The 9,705-nt window shown below is 46.3% G+C and overlaps 1 protein-coding gene across 1 annotated transcript; it reads left to right on the top strand.

The window, feature by feature from the left end:
- The first annotated feature begins 6,828 nt into the window (after positions 1-6,828).
- Positions 6,829-8,408, top strand: LOC121045733. Its single transcript, XM_040498900.2, has one exon. It carries the CDS (start codon positions 7,080-7,082, stop codon positions 8,397-8,399), a length of 1,320 nt encoding a protein of 439 aa, XP_040354834.2. The 5' UTR covers positions 6,829-7,079; the 3' UTR covers positions 8,400-8,408.
- Positions 8,409-9,705: the final 1,297 nt, after the last annotated feature.

Below are 9,705 nucleotides of genomic sequence, written 5' to 3'. Positions count from 1 at the left end.
ACTTTAACAATATGGGACCACTCAATGACCTCATTTCTCATCCAAAATATGTGTGCTCGGATAATGTTCCTGGTTGTTTTGGTGAGGTGCGGAACATCAAAGATAAAGTAAAGATGTTCGTTGTCAACTTTAAAAATGGCTTATCAACAGCCAACACCACGTTGGCTGACCAAGCTTACGTTTGAAGCCCCCCTATCACAAACCACAGCCTTTACTGTGAAGCCAACAGTCTTAAGCTCCCGCAATGAGATAAATGAGACTGCGGATACCAGGAGACGGTGTTGAAGTGTGCACAACAGTGTATGCAAGGGGCTGAACCCACCTCCTGGAAATTCCAGAGAGCACAACAACCAATGTTCTATCTGCAACAACGTTCAACACCGTCATCTGTAAATCCATGGACTATGACGTGCGCAGGGTCATAAGTAAAGTCCTTTTTCAAACAAATCTCACCAAAAATCTACGTGAACACACGATTCCAGCCGGAAACACGACGAAAACAGCGCGAGAAGCTCAAGCCGTTCGGCTGCACAAACTCACGCCGAGCATGCGAGCACGCGGGCAGTCATGCGTCGCATAGTTTGATGCAAAGCTGACCGAACACGCTGCAGCAGAACGCATGGACGGACGGCATGGCGGCACACACGGCGCGGAAGAACACACACGGACGAGCAAAGGCCATGCAGAATGATGCTGAGGCGACGGCGTGCAGGAAAGCAGGCAGGCAGGCGCCATTCATCACGTTGTGTTTGTGACGTATTAGATCAAAGCTATTTAGTCGTTTTAAGCACTTTAAATAATTCTAAAGCATAACCATTTCAAAAATAATTACTTCTTGCAGAAAAAGTTCTAACTAAATTTAACCAAATTACAGAAAGGCGCCACGTAGCGGAGGGCATTAAACGCACTATCTGGGCCGCGAATAGGCTTCTGTGTCCTCTCTTTACGTTTACTATATTACTCTATGTCCTGCTCCGTTTCATATTACGCTTAAGCGCAGTGGATGTTACGAGTCATCGGAGCCAATCGGAGGCCGTGTGAATGTCACGTGACCATAGAGAGGGGGCACAGCGATGCGCGGAGAGCGTATCACGGACCACGTCCACAGAACAGGATTGGCTAAGATAGCTCGTAGAATCCGCTGCGTTCGGACGTAAGGTGAAACGGGGTATAGGCGGGTTCTTCTTTTATATATGAATGGCTAGTGACGTCACTCTCCACGTTGAAAGCTGCCGTCGCCGCGGCAGCTTGGGCAACAGTAATCTTCACCGGGAACATATGCGGTGAGCACTCCGTGCTTCGCATTGTTTTCAGGAGCTCCTTATCACTCATTATATGGTTAGGATGCTCGTTTTGTGCCTATTCTTTATTGAAACGCAATTTCTGCTGTATGTTGTATGCGTGGTGTTTGTACTTTTCGCTTCAATCTTCCGAAGTCTCTTTTCCCGTGAGAACACCGACACGAAAACACACGCGGGGAGAAGGAACGTGCGTCTCATTGTTCGGAGGCGCCGTTATCATCCATTATTCGGTTTGCACTTCACACGAGGGCTTCGAATGACGTTAACCCCTTTCGAAGCAGCTGCAAACCTCATCTTTACTAGAACGCGTGGGAGGGTGTTCCTATTGTTCACACGCGCCTTAACATGCATCATGTGGTTTTAATGCTTGTTATGTGGTTTTCTTTATTGAAACAGATACTGAGCTGTATGCTGTATGCTTGATTTCAAAGGAGATATGCTGTGTTGTCTCCCATCGTTCGCCGGGAGTTTTTTGCTTACAACGCCAACGGCACGAAAATTTCCTTTGCTGGTAGAGGTATACAGCTTCGCTGTAAAAGCTGTCCGTGCAGCAATCCTCAGCTGCCTCAAGTAGAAAGCGCAGGTAAGGAAAGTAAAAGGAAGAGAACGCAATACAAATATACAATAATGCGAGGCATTTCTATCACAAAAGCAACAAAAAACACACAAAAAAAATTGACAACCGTGACGGTGCCTATACTAAGAAAAAGTAATTGAAAAACTGAACACATGAAAAAACCATAAAATTAAACAAAATTATTTTAGCTTATCTCAGTCGCACACATGACGATTAAAATAAACTAGCTTTCCATGCTTCCGCGCACTGCACGAAGCTCAGTGTTCCAGCAGTTGTATATATCAAAATTAACGAGGTGATAGCTATTTAATAGAGAAGGCTATTAGTAACAAAGGCACTCATTTTCCGAGTCTAATGGAGTTGTGGGTACTGTCCAGTTCTCTTTGTCTTGTATAATTACTAAAGATTTTATTTTGCAATAGGCCAGATTACGTAGACTATTTACACTATTTTGTGTTTTTGATTTTTTGCGGAAACTGAAACGGTATCTATACATGTCGTAGGCTCTGACCACGCGGGAACGATGAAAGAAAATTTCACTTGGTGCACCATACGGGGCGTTATACATTTGCCGTATATATTTATTTTGCATTAGGTGAACGCTCTGTGAAACGCATCATAGATCCGTAGTCCAATTACTTGTCATGGGGAACGCCAAAAAAAGCGTGACTGTGTGTGTACGGCGGTGCATTTCGTTTTTGTTTTTTTTTCTATCCTATAATATCGTAAAACCTGCATGAAGTATAGCACTCATTCAGAAATTAACGGTGCAAATGGAGCAAATATAAGAAAAACGAAATGTACTACAGAAAGTGTCTTCTCGAGCAGGGACGGAAAAGTTGTTAAAAAAGGAAGCTTCTCCCCCCCCCCCCCCCCCCCCCCCCCAAAAAAAAATGTTTTGATTTGTTTTAAAGGTTCTCTTGATACACGGAGTCTTTCATAAATTTTGAAGAGCAAACATTTGGTCTTTAATAAAGAAAAAGTAATCTATCTTCAGACGGGGCAGACATCCACGAATCAGCAAACAAAGAAAAATTAGGTGAAGGCCGCCTTAAACAGTGAAGTATTTAGATATGCCAAGGAAGGAGTAGTGAAGATTTGGGTAAAGGGTTTTCATAAACTTTTTATGTGCCATGTGGCTCCTCCGAGCCGTTTCTTTATAAGACACCTCCGAACTGTCCGCGACGACTTTCACAGATCGTATGATTCGCTTAACGTTCTCACCGTGTCAATCTTGATTGAGGAGCGCACGGATGTCGCTCTGGGGAGATCGGAAAACGTTTCTTGTAATGCGAATAGTCTCGGATCTTTCCTTGTGTATTCCTACTCTTCGAACAGGAACTCAGAGGATGCAACACATCCGAGAAGAAAACAAAACCACCAAATAAGGTCAGTGTTCAGCAGGATGAGAAAATTTTGCAAAAATATATTTTGGAGGTATTAACGAGGGTTTCGAATTCAATCTTCACCCTAAAAAATAAAAAAAAATGTATAGCATAATTTTATTTGCAAGCACTCGTTCATTGGAAGCAGTGATTCGCAGTTGTGCTGCAGGCTAGTTGGAACACCTGTGCGAAAATAATTGACCGAAGAAACGCGCAAAACTCAGAACATAAAACAATAGTTCGGCACTATATTTCCAAATACCAATTACATGAGAGTATTCACGGTGTGGATAGTGTAAATAAGCCTCTAGTTAAACTATATTTTTGGTTAAAGTTATTTGTGAATAAATAAGTTCGTTTGTAGCAGATAGCCTGGAAACATTTCCCGAGGTTCCGATTCTAGTGCAATTTTTCTTCGATTTTCAGATTGTTTTTTCCCCCATGTGTTTAATTTGACGACTGTTTGACAGTTTGAAAGCGACGACTCCAAACATCCACCGTGCTTTTTACAACACTATCAACCTTGTCGTTCGCAAGTCATAAGAATTTGCCAGAACCACAACCCGTAAGGACGCGGCGAGGCAATTCCTGGTCAATACGTCACAGAAAGGAAACATTAGAGGGTGCAACCAAAACATCTTGGCGATAATACTGCCTGTAGAATTATATTTCGAACGGAGCAACAGTAATAGAAAGATGTAGAATAGGAGGCCTCAGCGCTTAACGTACCATGAGCAGCTGGAGCGTTGCGCAGAACATACTCAAAACGTCTGCACATGCGCAGTGCGACCCCTTAAGCTGCTCGCGTGACCCAAAGCGTCACGGTTCCCAATTTTACAAATCTCTAATACCACGATTGAACTCATATTAGAGTCCCTGCGTGTGCGGTTGAGAAGCAATATAATATCTATTTATGTGCCCTGTCATTGATTAAGTGATGATTCTGTCACACAGCTATATTTAGATACATTTTAGCGAGTGTACTTTAGCTCATCGAATGTCACTTTCACCGCACGGTGCTACACAGCGAAGAAAATAGTCAATTGCTATTAAAGTATACGGGGAAATTACTCAGTCACATTTTTTGCCCATGAAAACACTTTACGAGGCACTGTTGCCTTAAAGGGGCTCTGCAATTATATTTAAGCGTCTAACTTTCCTGCTGTTTCTACGTTTCTTGGGGTTCCGGCAAGCCATCAGTGCGTCATATTTTACCCGGACGAAGCGGAAACCTCCTCCACCTACGGGGACGACCTGCGGTGCTGAAATCGCGCGTTATGTGAAGTCTTTGTTCCCGGCCTTACTTCCGGTCAGAGCCGCTAAAAAAAATGTTTTGGTCGAAATACAAAATATAAGTTGCGCGAACCGTTACAAGTATTTATCAAAGAAGTTTTTGTTCAGTATTTTAGATCAGAAAAGAAACAAATGCAGTTTATAAAGTACGGAAACAAGAAATGACCCGTCGACATTGTGGCTCGTACGCAAGTAGCGACGTCAACAACGTTTATTGCACGCACCGTGAAGGCCTATACAGTATGCCCTAGCGGCGCAATTGCCGTGCCGATGACAAGGCTGACGATGACAAGGCTGATTTGGTATCAGCTAGTGACGCTGTTCTACATCTTCCCTCTTTCAAGAAAAACAAAATTAACCGAGAAGAGAAAAAAATATACAAAAAAATTAAGGAATGGAAGATATTAGGCTTGCACGATCGCGCTTAAAGTTCTGGTCTTGTGTATGTGACGGGGCCCCGCCGTTGTCTTGAACACCTCCTGAGCTCCCGGGTTGGAGGGTCTTGTGATGGTGGGACTCCCGTTGAGGGTTCTTCCCTGACCTGGCGGTCAGGGGATTCAGCAGCCGGAGTGGTGACAAGTCGCTGTTGCCGCTGCGGCAATTCAGCAGCCGCCGTGGTGATGAGTTGCTGCTGCCGAGGCGGCAACCCGCGCAGGTGCTCTCTCGTTCTGCGTAGCACACGTCCGTCACCGGTTTCGACCACAAAAGAGCGGTGAGGCCCCGCACGCCTCATGACGACTGCTGGAGACCACGTGCGTGAATTGGTGTCAAATGTAGACACCTGCTGACCATCTTGTAGTTCAGGAAGGGTCTTTGTTCTGTTGTAGAAGGTCCGCTGCTTGCTGCGGATCTCTTGTAGTCGTTTGTGCACCTCTTTGGGCGGTACGATGGCAGCTTCCAGGCAGCAGTCGGGAACCGGAAGCAGTGTGGGTGTCTGACGACCCATTAGCCTCTGTACTGGTGACGTGAGCAGGTTAGCAAGCGGTGGAAAAGGCGACGCATACTAGAAAGGTGCAGTGGGATCAGGCACCGATGAGTGGCGGGCGATGAGAGGTTCCGGATGTACGCGGCGGCGCTGCGGTCATATGCTGGCTCGAGGATCCGACCGGTTCTAAGCGTTTGTTTGGCTTGCGATTTGGCCGCTTGGCTACAGTCCCCTAGAAACTAGGTAGCGGGCTCACCGCCCTACCTCCCCCGAGTACTGCGCTGAAGCGGCCGATGTCGAAAACGCCGAAGGCGCAGCAGTGGATTCCTCCTGAGACTTCCCCCGCCCGCTGCCCGCGATCGCTAAGAGCCTTCTAGCCGACATGATCTGGCCACTGCGCGCTGTAAAATTTCAAGAGTAAACGCTTACAGCGCCACTGCCGCGTCAACATCAAACGCGTCAGGCCGAGCCGTCCCGTGAGCCCACTACAACTCTTTAGGCCACTGTAGCTTGAAGGTATGGCAGCGCGAAGTGGCGCGCTGCCATACCATATCTTTACCCCGTGTTTGCTGTCGTTTGTGGACAATGAAGTGTCATGCCGAATTAGTGTTTAGTCGCGCAGCAAATGCAATGCGAGCCGTTCTGGCCGCCCGATTCATACACCCTATCCAACACATTATTTAGTGGCACCCTCTCGAGCCGTCGACACGGAATGCGGCAGCCGTGAGCGCTCGCTGAGCTCAGCACCCCTTCTCTAGTTCACGGCCACTGTTGCCCCTCTGCAAGATTATAGAACATTAACCCGTCACTCAAAATTCGTACAATGACAGCTTTGGGGTTATTCGCGGTGGCCCGATCGCTGGTGTACTTCGGCTGCTTTCAGTGGATGCTGCGAGCCATCTGGGCCTATCCAAGGCCGTGTGAATGTCACGTGACTTTGGAGAGGGGCATAGCGACGCGTAAGAAAGCTTACCATGGGCTACGTCCACAGAGCGGGATTGGCTAGGATAGCTCGCAGCGTCCGCTGCGTCTGGACGTAAGGTCCCGAGACAGAATACGTCACGATTGCGGCGAATGTGACGTGCTATCCGCTGGCTGCTCTCCGAGTGCTTGCCATAGTGCGCCGTTCATAAAGAAAAATACAGCCACCAGGCTCAAAATACAAACGTGCGATTGGGATATTGTGGATCATATTCAGCCTATTTGTGAACACGACGGGTACATTTCAAATTTGGTTGAAGTATGCCTTTAACTCATATTGAATGAAAATTATACATTTTCACAAGCAAATGCGTGGGCACAGAGGAGCGGCGGCTATGCGGTCGCTTCAAAATCTCTTCTGCTTCATTCTGCAGATTTTGGCCTTCCTTGGGACAGGGCTACCTCCTCCTCGACAGCCAGCCACCATCTCTGCACCGTCATCATGCACTGTATTCCTGGCGGCTATCGGTGACCACATCGCGCCCGTGTTCGATGCCACAGTTTCGTCCCTCCCCTTCACCAAGCCAGCATCATCGTCAACGACAGCAGGATTCTCTGCGAATTTAAGCGCCTGGTCACCGCAGGACGCTTTCAGTGGGCACAGAGGAGCGGCGGCTATGCGGTCGCTTCAAAATCCCTTCTGCTTCATTCTGCAGATTTTGGCCTTCCTTGGGACAGGGCTACCTCCTCCTCGACAGCCAGCCACCATCTCTGCACCGTCATCATGCACTGTATTCCTGGCGGCTATCGGTGACCACATCGCGCCCGTGTTCGATGCCACAGTTTCGTCCCTCCCCTTCACCAAGCCAGCATCATCGTCAACGACAGCAGGATTCTTTGCGAATTTAAGCGCCTGGTCACCGCAGGACGCTTTCAGTGGGCACAGAGGAGCGGCGGCTATGCGGTCGCTTCAAAATCCCTTCTGCTTCATTCTGCAGGTTCGTAAATACCCATCTTTTCACGTTAAACGATCCTGTAATGGCTTTCTGCTGCTCCTCCAGTGCCCGCTGGTTTTTCTTAGAATTGCTTATATGTGTGTTCACGTTTTTAAGTTACTTTTGTTGTCTGGGGACGTTGAATTAAACCCCGGCCCTATCACTAACGCTGATATTCTGGCTGCCATTGCTGAACAGTCTTCTAAAAACGATGCGCGTCATACCGAAATGGTTGACATGCTAAATCAGGTCAAAGATAACCAGCATCAGCTAGAACTAAAAGTGTTAGACATCAATTCAAGACTTGCAGCAGTCGAATCACTTGTAGAATTACTAGATGTGCCAAAGCATCCTACTGAACTGTCTAATGTTGTTAGTGAGGCCGTCCGAGGCGAAACTACCGTTCTGAATTCAAGACTTAATGAGCTTGAAGATAGATCCCGTCGTGACAATTTACTTTTCTACGGTATCGCCGACACCCTTTCCGAAGACTGGTCGCAGTCAGAATCTCATATCCGCGATGATCTTTCCACAATATTAGGACTAGATCTACCTGGCGAGGCAATATCCCGTGCTCATAGATTAGGCTCATACTCAACTAATAAATGCCGGCCAATAATTGTTAAATTCTCTTCCTCTAAATTCAAGGCGAATGTGTTTTCTCAGCGTTTTAAGTTGAAAGGAACAGGAATTTCAGTCAGTGAGGATTTCTGTCCGGCTACGCGGCAGTTACGTAAAAAGTTAATCGATTTCGGTAAAGGCACCGGACAGAGGTTCTCGCTCAAACTAAACAGGCTGCACGTTAATCAAAAGGTGTATACTTACTGCCCTGTAACAGATTGTGTTTGCGAAGTGACTCCTAGTCACGCTCGTGAAGCTAACAACGCCGCGTCTCTCCCTCCGGGTGCCAATAATACAGTTTCCGCGCCGCAACCGGGCACCGATAACGCAGTTTCCGCACCTGGTCCAAGCAATTATAATTCACACGCGTCATCAACATAACTATGTAAAGGCCAGGCGACTAACGCTATCTCAATATTGTATTCTAACGTGCGAAGCGTGTGCAACAAACGCGACGCTTTGTCATCTCTTATCGACACGTGTACAGCTGATATTGTTATCCTGACCGAAACGTGGCTTTCTAGTAAAATTGCTGACAGTGAAATTTTTGAGAGTGAAGGTATGTACAAATTTTATCGTTTCAATCGTGACTCGCGCTCAGGTGGCGGTGTTCTTATCGCTGTTCGTGATTCTATAATATCGAGCGTTATACCACTTAACCTATCATTAGAGTTCGTGTGTGCCCGTGTACATGTCAGAAACAAGGATTTTATTTTTTGCGCCTGCTATCGACCCCCCGCTTCGTCTAGTACATTTTGCTCTGAGCTTCACGGTGTCTTAAATAGATTGGTAGTACGGTTTCCTTCTTCGTCTTTGCTTCTTCTGGGGGATTTTAATTTTCCCACAATTAACTGGAAAAGTGACACCCCCACAGTAAGTGATCACTCATTACAGGCTCTTTCGTTTCTAAGCCTTTGTCTTGATTTTAATTTAAAGCAACTTGTACAAGAGCCTACGCGATGTTCATCTCATTCTTCCAATGTATTAGACCTCATTCTCACTACAACCCCTGAGCTTGTGTCTCCCTTAACATACTTACCAGGTTTAAGTGACCATTGTGTTATTCAGTTCGACCTGCAGGCATCTGCTTCCTCATATAAAGCATTTAAGATTATTCGTGACTACAGAAATGCCGATTTTGTTTCAATTAATAATGAATTAGACACGTTTCTAACTGATTACATCTCACGTTTTCATACGCGAACGGTTGAAGAAAATTGGTCTCTCTTCAAGCAAAAAGTGAGTGACCTAACTGACCAGTACATCCCTCTGAAGCGCATCCGCTCTAATTCACAGGCACCTTGGTTTAACGCACGCCTTAAGCGTCTGCGAAATAAAAAGAAACGGTTATTTCGGCGCGCAAAATTCACAAAAAGTGCTGAGCGCTGGGACGCTTACGAAGCTGCTGATACGGAATATAAACAAGCTGTCGCACAATCAAAGCAGGAGTTTTATCAGTGTACACTTTTTTCTCTTTTAAAAGATAACCCACGAAAGTTTTGGAGCGTGGTCAGCGGTAGTAGATCCAGTGCGGTTGAGCTTTGTGATGCGAATAATGTTCCTGTAGATCTAAACGATTGTTGCAATGTCCTGAATGATGTGTTTGCTTCTTATTTTTCCCACACGACTCCTACCTGTTACCCCACTGTTTTCAGCCCTAATTATAGTCCTATGTTTCCTGTTAGTA

The sequence above is a fragment of the Ixodes scapularis genome, unplaced genomic scaffold (genome assembly GCF_016920785.2).
Source record: "Ixodes scapularis isolate PalLabHiFi unplaced genomic scaffold, ASM1692078v2 PGA_scaffold1__304_contigs__length_218370807, whole genome shotgun sequence".
Classification (NCBI taxonomy): Eukaryota; Metazoa; Arthropoda; class Arachnida; order Ixodida; family Ixodidae; genus Ixodes; species Ixodes scapularis.
The sequence above is the reverse complement of the archived record's forward strand: the minus strand, read 5'-3'. Positions and strand labels throughout refer to the sequence as shown.

Excerpts from the sequence above, each read along its gene's own strand:
- LOC121045733 (XM_040498900.2), top strand. The coding sequence starts at position 7,080 with ATGCGGTCGCTTCAAAATCCCTTCTGCTTCATTCTGCAGATTTTGGCC.